At 39.4% G+C, this 27,781-nt stretch overlaps 1 protein-coding gene across 4 annotated transcripts; it reads left to right on the top strand.

Annotated features, from left to right (window-relative positions):
• The first annotated feature begins 91 nt into the window (after nt 1–91).
• On the top strand, nt 92–26,276 carry LOC124135915. 4 transcript variants are annotated; one of them, XM_048381731.1, is made up of 7 exons: nt 92–753; nt 5,396–5,606; nt 21,610–22,477; nt 22,991–23,055; nt 23,461–23,569; nt 24,204–24,284; nt 25,050–26,276. In XM_048381731.1, exons 2-7 carry the CDS (start codon nt 5,397–5,399, stop codon nt 25,769–25,771), a joined length of 2,055 nt encoding a protein of 684 aa, XP_048237688.1. In that variant the 5' UTR covers nt 92–753; nt 5,396; the 3' UTR covers nt 25,772–26,276. The 4 variants fall into 4 exon arrangements, with proteins under 4 accessions (XP_048237688.1, XP_048237690.1, XP_048237689.1 ...); XM_048381733.1 differs by lacking the exons at nt 92–753; nt 21,610–22,477; nt 22,991–23,055; nt 23,461–23,569; nt 24,204–24,284 and adding exons at nt 6,992–7,056; nt 7,454–7,562; nt 8,176–8,256; nt 9,020–9,694 and having other exon boundaries at nt 5,464–6,474; nt 25,785–26,276; XM_048381730.1 differs by lacking the exons at nt 92–753; nt 5,396–5,606 and adding an exon at nt 19,540–19,653 and having other exon boundaries at nt 21,396–22,477.
• The last annotated feature ends 1,505 nt before the right edge of the window (nt 26,277–27,781 follow it).

The raw sequence follows: 27,781 nt of genomic DNA, 5'->3' as shown, positions 1-27,781 counted from the left end.
TTTCATTGACTAAGTATTAGTCTACCTTGAAGTACAGTAAACTACGGTTATAACGAACACGCTTATAACGAACTGACGGATATAACGAACTTACTTTTTGGTCCCGACTATTTGCTGTAGTTATGCTGTATATATGCTTATAACGAACTACGGTTATAACGAACTAAAATTAGTAGTCCCTTTGAGTTCGTTATAACCGTACTTTACTGTATATGTGCATTAATTTACAATAAACGCTACATGGCATCTCTTTGCTTTCAGTGAGATACATGCGATTTGTTTTGGGTTGGTTCTTCTTTTCCTTATTTCGAAACAGTTCATGGAAACATAATCGAGTTTGTTTATAGATTAGCTGTGAAAAAGTATTAACAATTTGAGAAAACAGGCATGTTCAGCTATTGAATAAAAGGAAGGGTAAAATAAACTAAGAACGAACAATTGTTCGCCACTACAAAGAGCTATGTCTTATTTGCCACATGGGTCTAGTCTGTTAAGCTAATGGTCGGTATCCCCGCTTTGATATGGTTGAAGTACGCCCGTGACGTAACAAGTACTCTCACCAAAAAAAGTGATTTATTTTGTACGCGTTGACACATTTTGATTTTACAACGCATCGTTTACTACAGCCGTTTATACGTTCTCTATAATAAGGGAGGTAACTCTAATAATCTAGCGCACTGTCCACGTCGAGGCTGTCATGTCGCCAGAAGATCTGCTGCTGTGTGGGTAGACCTCCCTGGAGCTGCTGTACAGGTAATAGGAATAACATTTTCCTCGTGTATGACGTACAAATATCATACTCTGTACTCACTGAGATACTGTCAGAGAAAATATATGTGTATACATACCTTGTTTCGTTAAAACCCTTTGTCCTCCTTTCGCTTTCGATTCCGAGAAATAGCAATTAACCACAGACAGTTAGGCTTGCGACCTGTTACGTCACTGTAGCCCTCCCTGTATTCCGTAATACTATAGCCATCCTCATACATTGCTGCTTACTGAATCACTGTATGGATTATAGTCTTTACACAGCGGATACATCACACAGTCTGGACCAGACGATCCAGTGATTGACATCATGCGCATCAGCGAGCCTGACCACCCGATCCCTTTAGTCGCCTTTTACGACTATGTCTGTCGTAAAAAGGCGACTAACGAGATCGGGTGGTCAGGCTCGCTGACTTGGTTGATGCATGTCATCGATCCCATTTTGGGTGGATCGATGCTCATGATGTCAATCACTGGATTATCTGGTCCAGACTCGATTATTTACAGACCGCCGTCATATAGGTGAAATATTGCTTAGTGCGGCGTAAAACAACAAATCAACCAACCACACAAGACAAGACCGCGCCCAAACACGGCAAACACCAACCAAGCCCCTGCAGGTTTTGAAATGACCCGCTGAACTGCAGTTAAACAGAATATGTTACGTCACTTTACGTGTCATTGCAACAAACTCCAATATGACGGCGGCCTGTAAATATAGAGTCTGGACTAGACAATCCAGTGATTGACATCATGAGCATCGATCCACGCATAAGCAACGGAGTTTCCCTGTTACTTGGTGGGTCATAGCCAGTGTACACATCCTTTAAAATGTATATATGGTACTTATTTCAAGTTATTTTTGCAAGAATATTCCTCTAAGACTAAATAAGTTATTCTGTTTGTTTTACATCCTTCTGATTTTTGTGAGTTTCAATCTCAATCTAAGGACTGGAACCACAACCCAGGATTCACAGGTAAGACAAGAACTTTAGATCATGAAAAGAGACATCAATGAAAATATTGCATAATACAACAAAACAGATATATTCCATAATGAGGTAGCATGGGTATTGATGCACACAATTACTGTGTACAACGGTTGTTATAAATTAGCGCGAAGGAAATATTTGTGTTGAAGTCATAACAGCTGCAATTTCCGAACAGCTGATCACCCGCAGCGTTTGTCAACAATAGAGATGGAACAACCTAACACTGAGCATAAAATGGGCAGAAACAAACAGCTCAGACAATTGTTAATAAATTCGTATTTTGATGTTGAAGGTGTTTCTGTTGATTTGATTGGTGTATTTGCTGCCCCTTAGACCCGTTCATTTTTCAACAAACTTTTATACAATGTATAAACTTCATCTTTTGACGACTTTTGACCGGAACTACTTTTCATGGGGAATCCCCGAGTTGAACATTTCTCTGCTGTCTCGTTTCCCTGCTTATACCACGGTCTTGAGGATCGGCAATATTGGACATTAAATTACCATTCCTTTTTTACATAATGTTTCATAAATACACTTATTTACATATTAACCCATGGATGCCAGAGGGGCATATATATCGCACGTTGAAGACGAAACAAAATCACGTTCACAAATACATGTACACTGGAATTTTTTTTCACTTCTGTGGGAAATTCCATGTTCTGGTTATCCTCCCCTGAAAATGACCTCTGAAAACTAAATCACCATTTCGCAGTTATTTTGTGTATGTTTTGAAATCAAAATATAGGGTATTTATTCTGAGAATTGCATTTCAAATAAAGCATATTATCAGTGTGCTAATCACGGGTATCTGTTTTTTTTTATCAAATCACCTGTGAACTTTTGAAACGTCACCGACAACTCTAGAATCGATTAGAATGTTTTAGAAAATATGTAAACACAAAAGCCGAAGTGAACTTTCCGCCATATTGGATAGCGTTAACAAAATCCCGTTTCACGTATGCCTTACGCAATGTTTGGCCCCCACTCTATGAAGGTTCATACTTCAATGAACTCACACAAAGTGAAAGTCAATTCTTAAATGTTCAAATGCATGATTTGGTGCCGCATCAGAGGTCTTGGCATTGACGTAACACCAGTGACTTTAAACCAGTAACGATATATCCTACTACCGCTCTCGAGGGCTACGGTGTCATAACCCGGCAGTTTGGTCTAGAGAGCTATTATGTACTGAAGGTTAAGCCTACCCCACTGCCAATTGTATAATACAAGGTGATAAAACATATACACAGGAAGAATAATCCGCTCACTTGTATATATAAACAGTTAACACGTTTATCGCTTTAGAAACATATAAGATGCATCTAATATACAATTAGACCATCTCAAATTTCAAAACATATCCGCATTCTACCATGACGACAAGAGTTTGAAAACACTGCTCTCTTGGAAGGTTAGAGCAAACGGTGAGCAATCTTAGAACATATAAAAAAAAGTTCAAGAGAGCAATTATTTCACTGATAGATCAGCCTACCTTTCTGCCAATTGTATTATACAAGGTGATACATGTACACGGGAATAATAAACCGTTACTACTATATATAAACAGTTAACACGTTACTTTCAGAATGCATATACATTGTCCATGTAGGAATAATAACTGTGCTGATGGTTTGAAAAAAAGGTGCGCAAAAAGACATGGGAATGATTTGGTGAGTTTATGAAAGCACATACTGTAATGTAGTTTCAGGAGCTACGTGTACAGTTTAAAGTGACAAAACGTTGAATGTTGTCGTGTTTAACTATCTCAAGAACATGCCATTTGGGGTATGCCTTTAGATACATGTAATTACAATGCACGGCGAACGAACAAAGATTATACACCTATATCTATACACCAGATATATTTATGCACTTTCGCCTCACCTTTTGTGTATGTTATGTAAGGTCAAAAACGGTTAGGCGTAATAAATCTCAGCTGTGTTTGTAACAAAGCAAAACGTTGTCAGTTCTGGGTTCATGCAGTTGTAAATAGTACTGCCACCATTTGACAGTGAAGAACAATGGAAGAAAGTGAAGGTCCACAAGCTCGAAGTTCAGGTTGAAGATGGTCATTCTTAATTTGTGTCACTGTTCGTGTATTATTTCAAACCAACTGCTACTTAAGTACAACTTCAAAATAACAAAAATCAGGTTATTTACTAAAGTTTGTTGAAGAAATAAATGATATGAGTTCAGCATTTCTTCACACAATTTCTACAACCTGTCACCCCTACAATGGGAGATGTCATGTTTGTGTACAAGAAATGTCCTGTCCCGGTGATTTCCATGAAAGACGTGGTTGAGTCCATGCAGTACAAATATGAAATGGGTTGTGATGAAATAAAATATAATTTCATTTTTGAGTTATTTCATAAATTCTTTGTGAAAAGCTATGCATTTTGTAACGTTTAGTTTCAGCTAGTGACGAATATCAATAATGTATCACATAAATCTTATCTATTTCTAAAGCTATCAACCGCTCGGTTCCAAATTAAAATAAGCGGTATCTAACCTAGAGTTAATGTATCTCATATTTCTTTACACAATAGGTTTATCTACTAATTTATGGCTTTTTACAATTATGTACACTCAAGAATTTTCTTTGTGTGTAACTGCACCGTGACTATGCACTGTTTCCAGCAATTCTAAAAAAAAACATGTGACGTTTTGTAGTGAACACAACTTTTGTTATAATTTTTGAAAATACTCGATTGTGAGTGGTCAATCCGAGGTTTCAAATCTGTATGATCACTTCTGATTGAAACATCTGAGTTGATATTTCTATATCAGACTATGACGTCATATCACAATGAGTGATGAGACGTCAGAAATTTGCCATTCTGTGGAGAATGGAAATTTGTTTATTTTACGTGGAAACATTTTCTCGAGGCAAGGGAGTTAACTGACTATAAAGTTCAGTTTCCACCCTTGCCAAAATGGGCTGCAATTATGGAGTTATATTTTGTCTGGACTAACGAGGCTATGCATAGTCCAATCGCGTAGCAAAATCTACAACCGGTTCGCAAACTGCTGAGCAGATCTCGGTCGATTGCAGGATTTACAAAGCATGTGCACCGCCAACTCGTTGTCAACAGATATTTTCAAAATCTTTTCATGTTATGAATCTAGATGCTCACGTGATTTGATGTTCTTCTCGAAGTAAGACCCGTTTTATGACAGTACAGATCTTGATTATCAAACAGATCGTCTTGACTGGGCTCCGCCATTTTGTTTGAAGCAAATGCAAGTGATATGAGAGGTGGAATCTGATTGGTCAGTAGGAAGGACATAGAAGGGACATAACTCTTAATAGCCACTGGTTGCGCTACGATCGCGACCAGAGACGAGACCTGGAACTTACACCATAAGTGCGACATGGCAAACATTATAAGTAGCAGCATGTTCGATGTCTTGCCACCCTCGTATAGAAGGAGTACGTTGTGCAAATCATGTGAGCTGCAGGTGTGACCGGTAGGAAAGGGTAAGCATGCCCTGTCACACCTTCCTGTCACACCTGCAGCTCACCTGGTGTTATCACTGTTTACAGTTGTCGATTCATATAATTTTCCCAATTTTGCATTTGACATTTTATTTACGATTGGTCGCAATGAAAGAACATTTCTCTTCAGAATGGACCCATTCCCCGTGTGTGTGGTTTGCAGAACAGCCTTCAGGTACAGAGGAGCACAACCACACCTGCTTCCCTGTCTACATGCTGTATGCCAGGCCTGTCTCAAGTCACCTGAAGTCACAGCTCTGGACTGCTCTATCTGCTTGAAGAGTCATGACTTATGTGACACTGATAGACAGTTCCCCGTTGATGAGGTCGTCCTTGCTGAGGTCCTCTACCTGACCTCCAAACACTGACCAGCAGAGTTCCTGTGTACCAATGATGAGGATTGGAACCAAGCTGTGTGTTGGTGTGGGGAGTGTGGGGACTTCCTCTGTGAACACTGCCAGGTATCTCACTCAAAGATAAAAGCAACCAAGAACCACACGGTTCAATGGATGTCTGATATACCCCAGACAACCAAAAGATCACAACCTTTGTGTGAGAAACACAACCAACGAATGGACATCTACGACAATGATTGTGACTGTTTCATTTGTCCACGATGTTTTTACAATGACCATGCCAGTCACTCAACCAAGAAAGCTGATGAACTTCTGAAGAAGGAAGAAGATAATCTGAATGAGAACTTGGAGTCTTTATCAACAAAACAGGAAGAAATAGTTCGATCCTCAGACAAGGTAAATGAGCAAACTGAGAGTATTGGAAGGAAAGCTACATCCCTCCGAGAAACTGTTCAGCACACCTTTGCACAATTAAAAGCTTTGATAGATCAGCGAGAGAAGGAGGTTCTTGTGGAGCTAGATCAGCTTCTGGACTCCATGAGGAACATCAATGACAGTCGACGTCCATCCCTGAAGTCAACGGACACCAGTTGTCTGACAGTCATTGACTACATCAACAAGACTCTCCTCTATGCCTCACCATCCAACCTCCACAAACTGAAGAGTTCCATCGCACAGGCGTTTGAGTCTTGTGTGGGTGTTGACATTCCCACCGTTCACAAGTATGAATCGTCGGTGGCGTTCTCAAAGCAAGAAATGCAACATTTGAAATCATTAGTTTCATCATTCGGAAGTTTCATGGTTCCTGATGGCAATGGTGAAGAGGTTCCTGAGTTTACCCCGGTTTGTTTAGGTTAGTGGTACATGCTTTGAAGTCGACCATCAGCTAGAATTTAACTGCTTCCTATTCCTATTTCCTATTTTCGATTACAGAAAATAACAAGTACCCCGTGTCGATCAAGATAACTTAAATTATTAGATAGCTCGAATATTTAACATAGCAACTATTGAAAACTAAGGTAGTTTGAAAATTAGTGTAGTTTTTGAACACATGTTTCATGCTGTTATCACTCCAGTAATTTCACTGGAATAACCATAATGTCATAGTTATGAAATTAATACGCCAATATTACAAGAAATGCAATTTATCTGTTTTTGCAGCCACAAATACATCCATTAATTGTAATGGTAGTAAGATAGTGAAAAACTAAACTTGGCTTTGTCTGTGATGAACACTCAAGTCTCAAATTTGTATCTCAAAGTACAAATATATGTTAAGTGGTTGTAATTGTTATCAGCTGTTCTATATGTAGACAAAGTAAAATTGTGCTGTATTAAAAAACACAGCAAAATATATTTTTTATTAACAGCTCGTCAGATAAACCTTGAATCAACCATAGCCGAACTACAAACACAGAATACAGAAGCATCAAAGGTAAACTGAACAAGCTCGGTATTAGGCAAAGGCAACTTTCAAGCTAGGTATTGTGCATATTGAAACGTTCACGTTCATCAAAGGAAAAAAGGGTGGTCTTAGACTTATTCAGATTTCCGTCTAGTACCTGTTCAAGGATGTGTTGCTAAGGGTTTGAATACAAGTGGTGGAACCAGTGGTGATCTATGGTGGTGATGTTTGGGTTGTCCCAACAATCTGCTGTATTTCACCAAGATGTGTCTGTGTCATCCTTAGCGTCTTCCTACAATTGTACATGGGCTGATTGAATGTTAAATAGTTCGTCACCCAACGTGTTAAAGGGTGTTTAACCCAAGTAACTCCGTATTTTGCAACTATTAGAAGTTTTGTGACCTAAATGAATATACATTTTCAACAGGAAATTACAACTCTCAAATCCATGGTTTCAAACGGCAAAGTTCTGGTCAAGGAACTCGGGGCAGATGTGTCTAGGCTGAAACAGTTTGTTATTCAGTTGGATCCTGATGGTGAGATATTTTCTATTCCAGTTTTTATGCGTCTTCGTTTGTTTATGCTCCAGCTATGTAATGGCTATGTAACTAATCGAGTCCCGACAATCCAGTGATTGACATTACGCCGTCGCATGCTATCAGCCAGGCGGCCAATCCTAATCCGGAATCCCAAAGAGAGTCATCGGAATGTAGCATTCTAAGGGAACTGTCTTTAAGTTGTCAAATGTCTTGAGCGTCTAAAACACATATTCTTTAATCATCTCCTCACACGTGTTAAATGTTGATTCCTTGCATGGCGGTCAATTGAGAAGTTGAGCATGTTTCCAAACTCACACTCTCGCCATGCTCATGTTGATAACACCAACATACCTAACCCCCATTTCTTTTCCTCTACAACAAACATCTCTATATCAGAAACAAATTGCAATTACTTCTGGTGATCTCATTTTATGTTTCTGTGTACTAGGAGAAGGTGGCAACCTTTGAATCTAAAAGAGAAAGCTTTCACTATTACTCAAACCATTAAACCCTTTTATTTTGTTCTTTATATTGTAAGTGATCAGGCGTTATTATTTGCAGATCCTTAATTTTTCTGTTCATGAAGTCAATCACTGAGACTTTATTTCAGGACAAGAAAAGGACATGTTCCTTCACGTCATCAAACCAAGAAGTGGACGGAGAAGCGGTACACGTGTACATATTATTAAATGTGAGTATAATCAGTAAATATGTTTCCTTTGGTCAAACCAGAGACAAATTCGCTTTAATGTAGTTCAATCAACACCTTGGAATCTATGATATGGTACAGAATACTAGTATGTACGTTGCAAGGTACAAAATATGATAAAAGACGTTACTCGTTTTCGCCCTGCCTAGATCTTGACATTAAGGGGTTAGCAATGACTGGTTGGCTCGGAGCCAGTATACTGTCTGAGTGTTTCTTTTTGTTAAAACTGACCTCATGTTATTTTCGGTGGGCTAGCACGGTATAACTGATAATAACACTAACTAGTTCAAGTAACTATAGATGTACGTACGCACGCACATGTACACACACGTGCATTCACGTCGCTATAATTAAATGCAACAATCTTGAACGCTACATTATATCCCATTTCACCTCCTAAAACTGTACGATAATAAAATTTGTGGAAGTAAACAATAGCAATGAATATCTGGTATCAGAATAATGATGCTATAATTATTTTAACGGACTGCCAACTTTTGTAGGTTTTTATATATAATCAGGTGTACTACAGAATCAGTGAAAATGTCTTTAGACATCATATCTGTGATAAAATTAAGTTATTATTTTGCATGAAGAGTAAACATTTATAGTTACTTCGGCAACGTTTCAGTAATAACACAACGACCGAAGATGTGTATGTCTAAGGCTGTTAAAACAAACACAATTATTTGTAATAGATGTCAAATCTATAAACATGATATTATTTTGTTTCACCCTATGATAGGTCCAACGATGATGTTTGATTCTGACAGAGTGAACCGAAACACAACACAAATCAATGACGAAGGCCTTCTCATCAACTCAACACATCCTAAGTTTAGAAGAGAGAAGGCAGTTGACACCAGTGGGAAGATGTTGAAGACCTACCAGGGTACCAGCAGCACCTCCCCACTGCCCTCTAGCGGCCTGGTGTACTGGGAGGTGGAGGCGGATGTGGAGCTGGACAAGCTGGGTGATCGGGAACTTGTGTTGGAGATGGGCGTGTGTGGAGAGGAGGTCATGGACAATTCCTTCTTTGTCGGCAACCAGCCCAATTCATCAAGTCTCTTTCTTATAGCTTATGAGCATTTGGGCGTGATTCAGTCTGTTGTCAGTAGCAACACACATCCTCACACGCGAATTGACACAGGCATCGACAATGAGGCTGGGACGATGTTCAAGGTACGATATGGAATTCTTGTCAATGTCGATGAAAGGAAAGTAACATACATTGACAATGAATTTCAACGCCGTTTGGGATATGCCAGCCTTGGTAATGTGAAGAAGGGTTCTACAATATGGCCACTGTTTGGGGTTTATGGTAATACCATAAGAGTTGCATTGAAGTTGGTGTGTGGCCAGGAGGTGCAGATGAACGATTGGAAGAAGGATTTGCTTGTGGAATAAAATTCATTTGAAGGCACACCAAATTAAGACAATGCTCCAATAATTTGAAACATTTGAGAAAATGTATGCTGGAAAGTTATCAAGCATGTCCATTGAATCTGCATGCCGATAATGTAACCATGTACCCAATGGAAAAAACGCCATAGATAACGTTCTTAGTGTGGGATTCAAATTCATGCATGAATTCTTTAGACTAGTCTTGGTTACATATCTGGCTGTTTCCATTCTCAACAGGATGTACAGCAGATTCATATTCTTCTGTTGTACGCCTATGCACTTAAAGCTTGAAATCTTATATCACACTCTGAACAAGGACAATGTTGGTTTTTCCTTTGTGTACCTGTGGATTATATGTAGGTCCTCACGTTTTAGCTAGCACAGTGAAAATGCTTTGGAACCTCAAATAAATCTATTTGCTTAGTGTATACAGAAAGATATTTAGTGAGTGAGTCAAGATTGTTTTCGGTTCATTGAGGTGTGAATCGAAAAACCGGTGTGCAAACTGTATGAATCCACGAAAACATGTTTTATCTACAATAGCTTAACCAAAAACAGTTGTATATATCAAAGCAGACAAAAATGACGAGATTGATAAACATTCCAGGTGTAAGAATACATACTGTGTCGTGATTTTTTTATTTATGCCCATAACTTGACACGCCTACAAAGTCAGTAGCCAATTAACGGATAGTAAGATCAAAACAATGATCAAAGGACGTGTCAATTAAGAGGCGAGAAGCAGTGTAACAATCCAGAACAAATATGTCCGGGAGAAGGTGGCTGTTTCAAATGACATGGTCAGTTACTGCCAGATTCAAACATGAGTTCCCTGAGAACGGGAAGACACAGTTGGAAAATGCGGGTAAGAAATGAAACCCGAAGACATGTAAGTTGTGCAACCGAGGCGAGCGGGAACAAAACCGGCGAACGAGCCTGCACGTTTGCTGTTTGCTTTCTTCTCGGCCTTCGGTCTCAAAGGGTTATTTGGACAATGAATATGTATACACATGAGCAGAAAGGGAATTCCCTCAATTGTGATATTGGAATTCCCCGACATTCCGCAGTAATAAAAGTAGTCCGCTTCGGTGGGCGTGGTTTAATTTTTTATATTGATTGGGAAATAAATGCAATAACACGTGACCAATTCAGCTAATCAGAATGCAGGAATTTCAATAAACACAAGGAAAATTTAATTATATTCTTTCTAATTGCATTTTTGATGTTTGTGACAGAATATAGCAAATATATAACATCAAACCCATATGAAAACCAGTCTTGATTATCCGCCCAAACAGATTCCATTGGTTGTGAAAGGCAAAATAGCGGTAAATATTTATGATTATATCACTCAAGATCGCGATAAGGTTAAGCATGCTCTGCCCAACCGGAAGCAACCGCAAATTGCTTAAAAAGTAATGTTTATTGCCTGATGCCGCACAACAGTACTCCGGCCATGCGATGGCGGTCTGTAAACAAGCCAGACAATCAAGTGACACAACAGTACTCCGGCCATGCGATGGCGGTCTGTAAGCAAGCCAGACAATCAAGTGACACAACAGTACTCCGGCCATGCGATGGCGGTCTGTAAACAAGCCAGCCAATCAAGTGACACAACAGTACTCCGGCCATGCGATGGCGGTCTGTAAACAAGCCAGACAATCAAGTGACACAACAGTACTCCGGCCATGCGATGGCGGTCTGTAAACAATCCAGACAATCAAGCTTGGTGTAAAAGTACGGGTAAAGATAAAAGACGCCTAAAGACTGTGTATGTGGAAAAAAGAGAACTGTTTGATAAAACCGTAAAGCTACGGAAGCGACAACATATTCGTGATACTCTGGACGAGTTGGAGTCACTCTGTGATTCTGGTAGAGCTGACTTCTGGAAAAAAGATTGGAAATATAGGTATTGGGAACGGGAGAAAGAAGGTAATCCCTATGGAGGTATTACTGGAAGATGGTACTATTACAAGTCATCAACCCACTGTTATGGATACACGGTGTAAGGCATTCTCGACACTGCTGAACAGTAATGTAAGTGACACGACAGACGTACGTCATCATGACGTCATCGGTGACCTGTCAACATCGAACTCCACCCATGCATCTGGACTTAACGCGGAGATATCCATGGAGGAAGTTCACATTGCTCTAGTTCAAGCAAAGACAGGGAAAGCGTGTGGCTTTGATGATATTCCAACAGAGGTCCTTAAAAATGCAGCTAGCATGCAATTGTTATATACACTTTTTAACATGTGTTTTAGCTCAGGGAGGATTCCAACAGAGTGGGGGAAAGGCATTATCAATCCAATTCCTAAGACATCGACAGCTAATCCCAGAGACCCGCTATCATATCGAGGTATAACTCTGACAAGTGCCTGCTATAAACTGTACTGCAACATCCTCAACACCAGACTAACTGACCACGTGGAGACGCGTAACTTGCTGGCAGACCAACAAAATGGTTTCAGGAAGAAAAGGTCCACAACGGAACACATATACATTTTAACCTCACTGATTGAATCCAGAAAGAGTATGAAGAAACAAACTTTTGTAGCTTTTGTGGATTTTAGAAAAGCATATGACTGTGTCGATAGAGCTATTTTATGGGAAAAATTAATACAGAGCGAAATTGGCAATAGGCAATATGTAATATGCTATTGTATCTTTGTATGACTCTGTACGCAGCTGTGTTAGATTGAATGGAGTTTGTACGGAGTGGTTTGAAGTGAAATGTGGGCTTCGTCAAGGTTGTTTGCTATCACCCCTCCTTTTTAACATTTTCATCAACGACTTCATCACCCGTATCAATCAGCTTTCACTTGGTGTCCAAATCAATGAAGAATATGTAAATGTTCTTGCCTACGCAGATGACGTCTTCCTTCTAGCCGAGAATGAGAACAACCTGAACTTGATGTTGTACTGTTAAACTCGTGGTGTTTAGAGAACAAGATGACAGTGAATCAAGCCAAATCCAAGGTTATCCACTTCCGGAATCCTGCAACTCCTAAGTCAGAAGCTGCTTTTCTATGTGGGGATATTGAACTTTATTACCCACGTGGTGAACATACAGGTGGTAAGATACTAAATCCGTACGTCACACGTGTGTCGTACAAGGTTGACCTTGTTTTATTCGTTTTGATTGGATAACCGTGACCTCTGTCACACCGGGACTACTTTTTTCATTCATAAAAAATCGCGAGACGTCGTTCATTTTGCGATTACAAGGCAGAACTGAAGAAATTCATGAGAACGAGAGATATTTACAAACACTTTATTAAACCAAACAAGATGGTCACACGCATCAAATTCGGTTTGCATTTTATATAAGTTATGCATAGGGCTCCTACAGACATATAATCGAGCTAGATCTATAAATCGATTTACAATGTACGACTGCCGATCGAGCGCGTCCCTTGAGCGCGACGCACCCGACCTTTTTCGCAACTTTCAATTTGATTTAACGTAAAAGGATAAGCGTGGTGAAATGAATATTTTCGAATACAACCGCAGGCACATGTTGTCAATGCGTATGCATAGGAATGTAAACAGTGCCCATATTTGGGCATATATCAATATTCATGCGCAACCAGATTTTGCAACCGGTTTCAGTTTGGTCTGTCAACGAACAAAAGTTGTTATGTATTTACACTTACATACATATTTAACGTGGGTAATCAATAAAATACCACACTCATCCTCGTTAGATACCATTTTTACGTAACTCGTGAACTTTCTATGGTATCTGACCTCGCTTTCGCTCGGTCAGATACCATAGAAAGTATACTCGTTTCGTAAAAATGGTATCTAACGAGAATGAGTGTAGTATTCTCTATGGAAGTATCAGACAGTTACACCTATCTTGGACTCTTTCTAACTGAATTTTTAGACTATAGACGGATGGGCAAGGTGGCAGCAAGTTCAGCAAGCCGAGCACTTGGACTCCTCATATCTAAGTACAAAGTGATGGGAGGAATGAGATACCAGACGTACACTAAACTCTACGACTCTATTGTCTGGTATATAGTTGAGTATGGAGCTGCAATCTGGGGTCAGTACAACGTGCCAGCTGTCAATGCCTTACATAATCGAGCCATGCGGTTCTATATGGGACTCAACAAATACGTGCCAAATGCAGCTCTGGTTGGTGATATGGGATGGACTCCACCATGTGTGAGACAATGAAAAAGCGTTACGAAGTTGTATAAACGTCTAAGTTCCATACACACTGAACGGTCCTTATCTAAAGTTTTCATCTGGAGCAACACCCAAGCAGAACGTCGCAAGCGAAACTGGAACAAACGAGTACATGATAAGTTGAGGAGTATGAACCTAGAACATTTTATCTCTCTTAGCAACAATTTCCACACCTGTTTTATCACATCTGAAATATGTGCCAAAATCCAGGAGAGTTTAAGAGCCAGTTGGCAAACTGATGTACAGCGAACTCACAGCAGGAGAAGTGTGGGAGGAAACAAGTTGAGACTGTACAGACATTTTAAGAGTGGTATTTGTGTTGAAACATATATTTTGAACTCGATTCCCAGGAGTAATAGAAGTGCCTTAGCCAAATTCAGAAGCGGAGTAGCCCCAATAAACATAGAGACTGGGCGATACACAAATACACCGGTTGAGGAGAAAACGTGTTTTTACTGTAAGGATGAAGTTGAGGATGAAATCCATGTTTTATTACACTGTCCCCTTTATAATGATATCCGTTCTACCCTCTTAAGTATATGTGTGGGTAAATGTTGTACTTTTAATGATTTTACAGATGTACAGAAAGTTAGTTTCATCTTAGCTCATCCGGATGTTGTTTTTTATTCCGCCAAAACCTGCAAACTTTTAATACAGAAGCGGAAACAAGTTTTATACTGTAATCGGTAAAGGTTTTATTTTGTGTATATTTTATGATATTTCAATGGTATATTCTCTATGTTCTTAGTTTTGTAGTGATAACCTTTTATGTGTATATAGTTTTATGTTTTGTGCAGTTTCAGTTCATATATAGTCTCTCGTAACCCTTAAAGGGTGGCTAACTTTTTATTGTATTTTGTATAGCACATTTTTACCCTGTACTTGTGAGGTGAGACTTAAATAAATTATCTGTCTGTCTGTCTGTCTGTCTGTCTGCGATGGCGGTCTGTAAAACAAGCCAGACAATCAAGTGACACAACAGTACTCCGGCCATGCGATGACGGTCTGTAAACAAGCCAGACAGGAAAGTGATAGACCAGAAATTTAGCGCATTTACTGATTTTGTTGAAACTCAGAAAGGTATGTTAATTTTGAATTATGTCTGCTGTATAGAAGTGAAGAGATTTTGCTGCTTATAGGTGAAGAAAACATTTAAGAAAAATGTGCGAATAGACAGACATTGAACAATGTGATCGTAAAAAGCCTGAGAGATGCAATATGTTTGTAAAGTGTGTTGTGAGTAGTGTGTCTAACTTCACCAAACAGAGTCCTCACATAGTCTCGAGTCCCGTGAAGATTCCCGGTTAGGATTAGTCTTCAGCAACCCGTGTTTGTCGTAAGAGGCGACTAACGGGATCCGGAGGTCAGGCTCGCTGACTTATGTGATGCATGTCATCGTATCCCAGTGGATCGATGCGCATGATGTCAATCACTAGATTGTCAGGTCCAGGTTCGATTATGAACAGACCGCAGTCATACAGATGGAATATTGCTGAGTGCTGCGTGAAACAAAAATCAAACAAACATAGTCTCGTTACAATATTTCTACCGTTGAGCATTATACTGTTGACAGCTGTATTGCTGATATTTCAGATACTATATCAAATTCCCTTTTCTTACTGGGAAACTTGGACCTGGAGACCTTTATGTGTAAAGAAACCTAGAATATTAGCTGGTCATTAGTTACACTTTAATAGGGTATCAATGATAAGAGTTGCTTCTCAAAGATGTTGCCTGACACAAGCCTATGATATGTCAAGGCAGGGATGTAAGTTAATGGCAGATGGGTGTTCTGCGTTAACGGTTTAAATGATTGTACTGTTTTCTTGATTAGTGTTATTATCAAGGAAGCAGAGTTAAACACATACTTCAAGTTAACACACGGTTAATGTTAACTCGTCACTATGGGGCTTCGATAATGCCAATGTGACGTTTGACTTTTAACTCACTCGCTCACTCTTGTCAAGAATATGCTGTACATGAAAAAATGCTTTGTTTGCTGGTAGTAGTCCCCAAATGAAGAGAAGAGAAGTAATGAATGGTATCGAACTACTAAGTCAAAAAATACATTAAAGTTATTTGTTCATGTATAACAAAAACCTTTATCTCGTGAAGCAGGTCCGTCTCAGATTTAAAATGAATTGGTTAAAGTTGGCATATTTGTGATGAGGCGAAGTTAGTCATACGGTCTTCAGCAACCCATGCTTGCCGTAGAAGGCAACTTTGCTTGTCGTAAGAGGCGACGAATGGGATCGGGTTTTCAGGCTCGCTGACTTGGTGGATGCATGTCATCGTATCCCAATTGCGTGGGTCGATGCTCATGACATCAACCACTGGATTGTCTGGTCCAGACTCGATTATGTACAGACCGCCGTCATATAGCTGGAATAGTGCTTGGTGCGGCGTTAAACAACATTTGATTCGCCGCTGATTGCGTACAGACGCTGTACAAGTCATTAATCATAGGTAGATGGGCTTGTCGGGGATCAGGTATCAGTTCGCTATATCCGTTAGTTCGCTGTAAAGAGTTCGTTATGTACGTAAATTTTATATGATAATATAGGAGAGATAAATCGTGGATTTTGTAACAGTTCGTTGTATCCGTTTGTTCGCTCTATCCGTGTTCGTTATATCCGGGTCATACTGTATTTACAAACGTACTGTGGTAAATAACATAAAGTCGAATTTGAACGTTAAGTGAATAAGGACTTCTGGTTCAGCATGTATATCTTATATCTTATCCACAAGTTAACTTTCCATCAAACAATGATCACATATCATTTGACTTGACAAAACACCTTGTTCCTTCAGCAATCCATAATCAGTAATGAGTTAGAATTCATCAGCTCGAAATTGCTCCAAGTATTTTGGAAATCCTTAAACCAAATATCCCCATGGTTCTCTATTTGATTTCGGAAATTCCCCTAGTTTGGATGCTTTACTATTCTAAAATCATACAGAAGATTACTATAAAATATTAAAAAAAATAAGAATGCGTATTTGAAATTTATCCTTCTTAATATATATACTCTTGGAATGGATCTGACGTAAATTTATCAAGAATTTCATACCATAAATAAATCATGAAATAATATACTCATGAAATACTGTCTGTATGTGGGTAATAAAATGATGAATCACCAGATTTGCCGACAGGAGAAATTGAAAATCGACCTATCAGAAAATCTTTATTGAAGCTATCAGTCTTATAATAGAAGATCTTGATATAGGAACCCAAATAAAATCTTATTTCTTAAAACTGCATTCCAGGTATTTTATTTACCAGTTATTTACCGACTAATGGGTAAAAACATAATGATTGATCATAATATATATCTATATATCTATATTTAATTTCAGTATATTCTGGACAGGTATTAAGGGGAATAAATTAAATACATCGGGTAAGACATGTCCCTATATTGCCAAAACGGCAGGAACAAAGTCTCATAAATCACAAAAAATAATTAATTACCTTTAGGGTTAGAAATAGCCGAGTTACTAAAAATCTGGTGCAATATCGTTCACCCACAAGTATATTGTATGTGTCATCCGGGCGGGTTTGCTATCGTCATTCAAATTTTATTCTGACACTAGAAATGACGTCATAGCTGAAGACTGTTCACGTCATTTGTCAATTGTGGTTTTCTAAGACGGCGGTCGTGATCAGTGCATTTCTCTAACGAAAAGCTCAAATGGATTAAGAAATAATAGGTAACAAAGACGTTATTACACTCGTTTACTATGTTTGTCATACTGTTTTACGAAACTCGTCTAAAAATACCCCGACGCATTCGTGACCAGCTCGTGTTATTCCGAGACAAGCCAAATAGCGACTCGTGCCCCTCTCATGGCCATTTTTGCGACCGGGTTCCGTCTTGGCGCAAACGGGCATACCTAAAACAATTGTCAACTCGTTGCGTAATGCTTCACATACATTTCCCCATATTATATAATTTTCAAATGCAATTTAAAGCACATCGGGACGTGCGGAATTATACGGTATGATTGAACACATTTAACTGTGTCTTGAGTATATTTTTAGATGCAAGACATATGTAAAATAAAAAAATTATTCCTGTAGGATTCTTTGATGAAGAACGTGTAGTCATACGCGCATTCTGATTGGTTTGTCGTATTTTCGCACATGACATTCATCGATAGGGGGACGAGTCTTCTTGAAGGTTACGGAAAGGGGCGAGTGGTGACGAATGACCCCGACGGTCTTCGTTACCATTCGCCCCTTTCCGTAACATGCTTGTCCCGGAACAACACGAATTCCCCGACGGCATGGGACGTTGTCCATATCAAACACTGGTAAAATTGTCAGGGACAAAATCCTATATTTACAGGCCGCCCTGATATTGCAGGAATATTGTAGACTGCAGTAAAAAACAAATCGCAATGTTTTAGATTTATTTAAGACAGACACCTATGAACATATCTGAATTTACGTTTTCTTTGAGTTTCGACAAATGAAGGTTTATATCGCATAATAATATATGTCAATTGTTTACCAAAAGAAATCATATGAGTGTTATTGGGACAAAACTGCAACTTCATACCAAATTTTATTATACATGTATCTTATTCACAAACAGAAGCATGAAAATGTTTTTTTTTGTACTGAAGTAAACATGGGTTATAAAACGGATATAAAACTGCTTGCATTAGAAAGTATACACCCCTGTTTGATGGCGGCTCAAACTGAAATAAATAACAAATGGTTATTCCATGGTATTTTCTTTTATGTGGAAATAATAAGAAATAGGAATGATAAAGGTTTCAACGGCTGTTTTCAGCCTCGTAATGTTTTGATAACGTTTGTTTTGTCTGTTTGTTGTTTAACGCCGCACTCAGCAATAATCCAGCTATATGACGCGGTCTGTAAATAATCGAGTCTGGACCAGACAATCCAGTGATTGACATCATGAGCATCGATCCACGCAATTGGGAAAGGATGACATGCATCCACCAAGTAATCCAGTCTGACCACCCGATCCCGTTAGTCGCCTCTCAAGACAAGCATGGCCGCCTTTTACTGCAAACCTGGGTTGCTGAAGACCTATTCTACCCCGAATCTTCACGGGTAGGTGTTTTCTGACATTTGCCACTTATTATAAGAGGATATTGGAAATGAGCATAGTGTGCCATGTGGTCTAGATACTTTATACGCGTTGACATATTCGGATTTTACAACCCGTCGCTTACAACCGCCATAAATGCGATCATTCGCGACCAACTCGTGTTATTCCGGGACAAGCCAAATAGCGACTCGTGCCCCGCTCATGGCCATTTTTGCGACCGGGTTCCGTCTCAGCGCAAACGGGCATACCTAAAACAATTGTCAACTCGTTGCGTAATAGTTCACTTACATTTCCCCATATATTATATATATTTCAGATGCAATCAAAAGCACATCGGGACATACGGAATTATGTAGTATGATTGGACACCTTTAACTGTGTCTTTGATATTTTTTTAGATGCAAGACATATGTAAAATAAAAAATACTTCTGAGGAATTCTTTGACGAAGAACTTGAAATCATACGCGCATTCTGATTGTTTTGTCGTATTTTCGCACTTAACATTCTTCGATAGGGGGACGAGTCTTCTTGAAGGATACGGAAAGGGGTGAGTGGTGACGAATGAAATGCGATCTCTAATGTAAGGGAGGCTACTCTAATAATCTAGCGCACTGTCAACAAGGAGGTTGTCATGACGCCAGATTGTTGTCTGCTGTGTGGGTAGACATCACTGGAGCTGCTGTACAGGTAATAGGAATAACATTATCCTGGTGTATGTCGTACAAACATCATACTCTGTACTAGCTGAGATACTGTCAGAGAAGATATATGTGTATACATATTTTGTTAGACTTGATATTATTTTCATTAAAAACCCTTTGTCCCACTTTCGCTTTCGTTTCCGAGAAATATCGATTAACCATAGGCAGTTGGGCTTGCGACCTGTAATGTCACTGTAGCCCTCCCTGTATTCCGTGATCCCGTGCCTCTCCTCATACCTTGCTGCTTACTGAATCACTGTTTGGAAATGACCCGCTGAAATGCAATTAAACAGAAAATATTATTATTTCAAACCCACGAGACATGTTGTGAAATTCTACTCAACAATGTGCAATTCCCGCGTGATCAATAAATAAGCACAAATGTATGTTTCTAATTAATCTCTGTGAGTAACGGAGACTTTCCCTATCACTTGTTGTGCCGTAACCAGTGGACGCATCCTTTAAAGTGACGTTCTTTGGATGTATATGTGTTGATTAATTCAAGATTAGTTATTTTTTGCATGAATTTCTAAAGCTAATAAAATATTAGTTTAGTTATACTTCCTTCTGTTGTTTTGTGACTTTACTTTTCAAACTAAGTTCACGAACCGAAACCCAGGATTCATAGACAAGATAGGAGATCTTTAGAGAAGGGAAAATAGAATAAAATGATGTATAAAATTTGTTTGAATAAAAGTTGTTAAAAAATTTGCGTGAAGGAAATACATGTCTTGAAATCACAGCTGCTGCAATTTCCGAACAGCTGATGAGCATTGTGTCCACACACCATATGACTGTGTTGAAGAGAACATTATTACAATAGTCCATTGTGATTGGTCAAGCTGAGGTTTCAAATCGCAATTACCACTTCTGATTAAAGCGGCTGACTTGACGTCCATAAAAAACAGAAAACATACATGACATTTATGAAACGATTGAAAGCGATTAAAAAAGTATTTCATGGTTTAAAGACAACAGAGGGCTTGACATGCGCACTATTCTATATCAGCCTGTGACGTCATATCCTTTGTATCACAATGAAAGATTTTTGGTGATAAAAGTGCCATGCGATTTAAAATAATTTAACTCCCTGCGACTTTACTGACACCACAGACTTCCTTTAATTTAATGATGGGAAAATGGTTCCAATTAAATTTACCACTGTAAAATCTACAGGTAATATAGCTCTGCACTGAATCTACAATATATTTAGATCCTAAATAACGCCATAATTTCCTAACAGGGACAAAACATTAAATGGCGACTATGCTTGGTGCCCATTGTGAGCGTAAGCCTAGACATTGTAGCGGCATTGGAAACTGAGTTGAGTGATTGATTGAGTTCACCGTACTTTCGTTTTCAATGTTCATCCCAATGGCAGGTGACACATAAAATGAGCTTATCACATCGTACCAATGTTAGGATTCTAACCTTGGAAATCAGTATGACGAGCCAACGCGCTTAACACTGGGTTACCCCACTGCCCTCTAATATTGAGACATTTATCGCTCTTGTTTATTGCTCTATGTAATACAGACGATGATGTATTGCTAGTTTGATCCAGAACATAAATTCGAATGATTTGATTCAAAGGGGACTGCAAACTGACCCGAGCATTATGTTCAATTAACTTCCTTGACAGTGTACTATAAGTGCGACATGGCAAAGATATAAAGTTGCAGCATTTGAAGTAGGGTATTTGTAGTAAAACGTCATTTCTCTCTTCAGAATGGACCCATTCCCCATGTGTGTTGTGTGCAGCACGTCCTTCAGGTATAGAGGACCACAGGCACACCTGCTTCCATGTCTACATCCTGTATGTGAGAACTGTCTCAAATCAACAGTAATAACAACTCTCATATGCTCCATCTGCGTGAAAAGTCATGACAAAAATGACAAGAGCTTCAGACTACTTCCTGTTGATGAAATTATCTCAGCGGAGGTCCTCCACCTGACCTCCAAACACCGACCAGCAGAGTTCCTGTGTACCAATGATGAGGATTGGAACCAAGCTGTGTGTTGGTGTGGGGAGTGTGGGGACTTCCTCTGTGAACGCTGCCAGGTATCTCACTCAAAGATAAAAGCAACCAAGAACCACACGGTTCAATGGATGTCTGATATATCCCAGACAACCAAAAGATCACAACCTTTGTGTGAAAAACACAACCAACGAATGGACATCTACGACAATGATTGTGACTGTTTCATTTGTCCACGATGTTTTTACAATGACCATTCCAGTCACACAACCAAGAAAGCTGATGAATTTCTGGAGAAGGAAGAAGATAATCTGAATGAGTACTTGAGGTCTTTATCAACAAAACAGGAAGAAATAGTTCGATCCTCAGACAAGGTAAATGAGCAAACTGAGAGTATTGGAAGGAAAGCTACATCCCTCCGAGAAACTGTTCAGCACACCTTTGCACAATTAAAAGCTTTGATAGATCAGCGAGAGAAGGAGGTTCTTGTGGAGCTAGATCAGCTTCTGGACTCCATGAGGAACATCAATGACTGTCGACGTCCATCCCTGAAGTCAACGGAAACCAGTTGTCTGACAGTCATTGACTACATCAACAAGATTCTCCTCTATGCCTCACCATCCGACCTCCACAAACTGAAGAGTTCCATCGCACAGGCGTTTGAGTCTTGTGTGGGTGTTGACATTCCCACCGTTCACAAGTATGAATCGTCGGTGGCGTTCTCAAAGCAAGAAATGCAACATTTGAAATCATTAGTTTCATCATTCGGAAGTTTCATGGTTCCTGATGGCAATGGTGAAGAGGTTCCTGAGTTTACCCCGGTTTGTTTAGGTTAGTGGTACATGCTTTGAAGTCGACCATCAGCTAGAATTTAACTGCTTCCTATTCCTATTTCCTATTTTCGATTACAGAAAATAACAAGTACCCCGTGTCGATCAAGATAACTTAAATTATTAGATAGCTCGAATATTTAACATAGCAACTATTGAAAACTAAAGTAGTTTGAAAGTTAGTGTAGTTTTTGAACACATGTTTCATGCTGTTATCAATCCAGTAATTTCACTGGAATTACCATAATGTCATAGTTATGAAATTAATACGCCAATATTACTAGAAATGCAATTTATCTCTTTTTGCAGCCACAAATACATCCATTGTAATGGTAGTAAGATAGTGAAAAACTAAACATGGCTTTGTCTGTGATGAACACTCAAGTCTCAAATTTGTATCTCAAAGTACAAATACATGTTAAGTGGTTGTGATTGTTATCAGCTGTTCTATATGTAGACAAAGTAAAATTGTGCTGTATTAAAAAACACAGCAAAATATATTTTTTATTAACAGCTCGTCAGATAAACCTTGAATCAACCATAGCCGAACTACAAACACAGAATACAGAAGCATCAAAGGTAAACTGAACAAGCTCGGTATTAGGCAAAGGCAACTTTCAAGCTAGGTATTGTGCATATTGAAACGTTCACGTTCATCAAAAGAAAAAAGGGTGGTCTTAGACTAATTCAGATTTCCGTCTAGTACCTGTTCAAGGATGTGTTGCTAAGGGTTTGAAAACAAGTGGTGGAACCAGTGGTCATCTATGGTGGTGATGTTTGGGTTGTCCCAACAATCTGCTGTATTTCACCAAGATGCATGTGTCTGTGTCATCCTTAGCGTCTTCCTACAATTGTACATGGGCTGATTGAATGTTAAATAGCCAAAATGTCACCCAACGTGTTAAAGGGTGTTTAACCCAAGTAACTCCTTATTTTGCAACTATTAGAAGTTTTGTGACCTAAATGAATATACATTTTCAACAGGAAATTACAACTCTGAAATCCATGGTTTCAAACGGCAAAGTTCTGGTCGAGGAACTCGGGGCAGTTATGTCCAGGCTGAAAACGGTTGTTATTCAGTTGGATCCTGATGGTGAGATATTTTCTATTCCAGTTTTTATGCGTCTTTGTTTGTTTATGCTCCAGCAATGTATTGGCTATGTAACTAATCGAGTCCCGACAATCCAGTGATTGATATTATGCCGTCGCATACAATCACAGCCAAGACACAAAGGTACCAGGCGGCCAATCCTAACCCGGAATCCCAAAGAGAGTCATCGGAATGTAGCATTCTAAGGGAACTGTCTTTAACTTGTCAAATGTCTTGAGCGTCTAAAACACATCTTCTTTAATCATCTCCTCACACGTGTTCAATGTTGATTCCTTGCCTGTCGGTCAATTAAGAAGTTGAGCATGTTTCCAAACTCACACTCTCGCCATGCTCATGTTGATAACACCAACATACCTAACCCCAATTTCTTTTCCTCTACAACAAACATCTCTATATCAGAAACAAATTGCAATTACTTCTGGTGATCTCATTTTATGTTTCTGTGTACTAGAAGAAGGTGGCAACCTTTCAATCTAAAGGAGAAAACTTTCACTATTACTCAAATCATTAAACCCTTTTATTTTGTTTTTTGGTATTGTAAGTGATCAGGCGTTATTATTTGCTGAGGTACTTAATTTTTCTGTTCATGAAGTCAATCACTGAGACTTTATTTCAGGACAAGAAAAGGACATGTTCCTTCACGTCATCAAACCAAGAAGTGGACGGAGAAGCGGCACACGTGTACATATTATTAAATGTGAGTATAATCAGTAAATATGTTTCCTTTGGTCAAACCAGAGACAAATTCGCTTTAATGTAGTTCAATCAACACCTTGGAATCTATGATATGGTACAGAATACTTGTATGTACGTTGCAAGGTACAAAATATGGTAAAAGACGTTACTCGTTTTCGCCCTGCCTAGATCTTGACATTAAGGGGTTAGCAATGACTGGTTGGCTCGGAGCCAGTATACTGTCTGAGTGTTTCTTTTTGTTAAAACTGACCTCATGTTATTTTCGGTGGGCTAGCACGGTATAACTGATAATAACACTAACTAGTACAAGTAACTATAGATGTACGTACGCACGCACATGTACACACACGTGCATTCACGTCGCTATAATTAAATGCAACAATCTTTAACGCTACATTATATCCCATTTCACCTCATAAAACTGTGTACGATAATATATTTTTTGGAAGTAAACAATAGCAATGAATACCTGGTATCAGAATAATGATGCTATAATTATTTTAACGGACTGCCAACTTTTTTAGGTTTTTATATATAATCAGGTGTACTACAGAATCAGTGAAAATGTCTTTAGACATCATATCCGTGATAAAATTAAGTTATTATTTTGCATGAAGAGTAAACATTTATAGTTACTTCGGCAATGTTTCAGTAATAACACAACGACCGAAGATGTGTATGTCTAAGGCTGTTAAAACAAACACAATTATTTGTAATAGATGTCAAATCTATAACCATGATATTATTTTGTTACACCCTATGATAGGTCCAACGATGATGTTTGATTCTGACAGAGTGAACCGAAACAGAACACACATCAATGACGAAGGCCTTCTCATCAACTCCACACATCCTAAGTTTAGAAGAGAGAAGGCAGTTGACACCAGTGGGAAGATGTTGAAGACCTACCATGGTACCAGCAGCACCTCCCCACTGCCCTCTAGCGGCCTGGTGTACTGGGAGGTGGAGGCGGATGTGATGCTGGGCAGGCCACTGGGTGATCGGGAACTTGTGTTGGAGATGGGCCTGTGTGGTGAGGAGGTCATGGACAATTCCTTCTATGTCGGCAACCAGCTCAATTCATCAAGTCTCTTTCTTACAGCTCATGAGCATTTGGGCGTGGTTCAGTCTGTTGTCAGTATCAACACACATCCTGACACGCATGAGCATTTGGGTGTGATTGAGACTGTTGTCAGTATCAACACACATCCTCACACGCGAATTGACACAGGCATCGACAATAAGGCTTGGACGATGTTCAAGGTACGATATGGAATTCTTGTCAATGTCGATGAAAGGAAAGTAACATACATTGACAATGAATGTCAACGCCGTTTGGGATATGGCAGCCTTGGTAATGTGAAGAAGGGTTCTACAATATGGCCACTGTTTGGGGTTTATGGTAATGCCATGATAGTTGCATTGAAGTTGGTGTGTGGCCAGAAGGTGCAGATGAACGATTGGAAGAAGGATTTGCTTGTGGAATAAAATTCATTTGAAGGCACACCAAATTAAACCCCAGAGACAATGCTCCAATAATTTGAAACATTTGAGAAAATGTATGCTGGAAAGTTATCAAGCATGTCCATTGAATCTGCATGCCGATAATGTAACCATGTAGCCAATGGAAAAACGCCATTGATAACGTTCTTAGTGTGGGATTCAAAATTCATGCATGAATTCTTTAGACTAGTCTTGGTAACATATCTGGCTGTTTCCATTCTCAACAGGATGTACAGCAGATTCAAAGGGAAAGGACATGTCAACATATTCTTCTGTTGTACGCCTACGCACTTAAAGCTTGAAATCTTATATCACACACTGAATAGGGACAATGTTGGTTTTTCCTTTGTGTACCTGTGGATTATATGTAGGTCCTCACGTTTTAGCTATCATAGTGAAAATGCTTTGGAACCTCAAATAAATCTATTTGCTTAGTGTATACAGAAATATTATTTAGTAAGTGAGTCAAGATTGTTTTCGGTTCATTGAGGTGTGAATCGAAAAACCGGTGTGCAAACTGTATTATTCCACGAAAACATGCTTTATCTACAATAGCTTAACCAAAAACAGTTGTATATATCAAAGCAGACAAAAATGACGAGATTGAGAAACATTCCAGGTGTAGGAATACATACTGTGTCGCGATTTTTTAATTTATGCCCATAACTTGACACGCCTACAAAGTCAGTAGCCAATTAACGGATAGTAAGATCAAAACAATGTTCGTCAAGGACGTGTCAATCAAGAGGCGATAAGCAGTGTAACGCTCAGACTGTAACGATCCAGAACAAATATGTCCGGGAGAAGGCGGCTGTTTCAAATGACATGGTCAGTCACTGCCAGATTCAAACATTAGTTCCCTGAGAACGGGAAGACATTTGGAAAAATGCGGGTAAGAAATGAAACCCGAAGACATGTAAGTTGTGGAACCGAGGCGAGCGGGAACAAAACCGGCGAACGAGCCTGCACGTTTGCTGTTTGCTTTCTTCTCGGCCTTCGGTCTCAAAGGTTTGTTTGGACAATGAATATGTATACACATGAGCAGAAAGGGAATTCCCTCGATTGTGATATTGGAATTCCCCGACATTCTGCAGTAATAAAAGAAGTCCGCTTCGGTGGGCGTGGTTAATTTTTTTTACATTCATTGGGAAATAAATGCAATAACACGTGGCCAATTCAGCTAATCAGAATGCAGGAAGTTCACTAAACACAAGAAAATTTAATTATATTTTTTCTAATTGCATTTTAGATGTTTGTGACAGAATATAGCAAATATATAACATCAAACCAATATGAAAACCAGTCTTGATTATCCGCCCAAACAGATTCCATTGGGTGTGAAAAGCAAAATAGCGGTAAATATTTCGGATTATATCACTGAAGATCGTGATAAGTTTAAGCATGCTCTGCCCAACTGGATGCAACCGCAAATTGCATAAAAAGTAATTTTTATTGCCTGATGCTGCACAACAGTACTCCGGCCATGCGATGGCGGTCTGTAAACAAGCCAGACAATCAAGTGACACAACAGTACTCCGGCCATGCGATGGCGGTCTGTAAACAAGCCAGACAATCAAGTGACACAACAGTACTCCGGCCATGCGATGGCGGTCTGTAAACAAGCCAGACAATCAAGTGACACAACAGTACTCCGGCCATGCGATGGCGGTCTGTAAACAAACCAGACAGGAAAGTGACACAACAGTACTCCGGCCATGCGATGGCGGTCTGTAAACAAGCCAGACAATCAAGTGACACAACAGTACTCCGGCCATGCGATGGAGGTCTGTAAACAAGCCAGACAATCAAGTGACACAACAGTACTCCGGCCATGCGATGGCGGTCTGTATACAAGCCAGACAATCAAGTGACACAACAGTACTCCGGCCATGCGATGGCGGTCTGTAAACAAGCCAGACAATCAAGTGACACAACAGTACTCCGGCCATGCGATGGCGGTCTGTAAACAAGCCAGACAATCAAGTGACACAACAG

The sequence above is a fragment of the Haliotis rufescens genome, unplaced genomic scaffold (assembly GCF_023055435.1).
Source record: "Haliotis rufescens isolate VD_foot unplaced genomic scaffold, xgHalRufe1.0.p SCAF_4, whole genome shotgun sequence".
In the NCBI taxonomy this organism is placed as follows: domain Eukaryota; kingdom Metazoa; phylum Mollusca; class Gastropoda; order Lepetellida; family Haliotidae; genus Haliotis; species Haliotis rufescens.
Note: the sequence above shows the minus strand (reverse complement) of the source record. Positions and strands in the feature narration are given on the sequence as shown.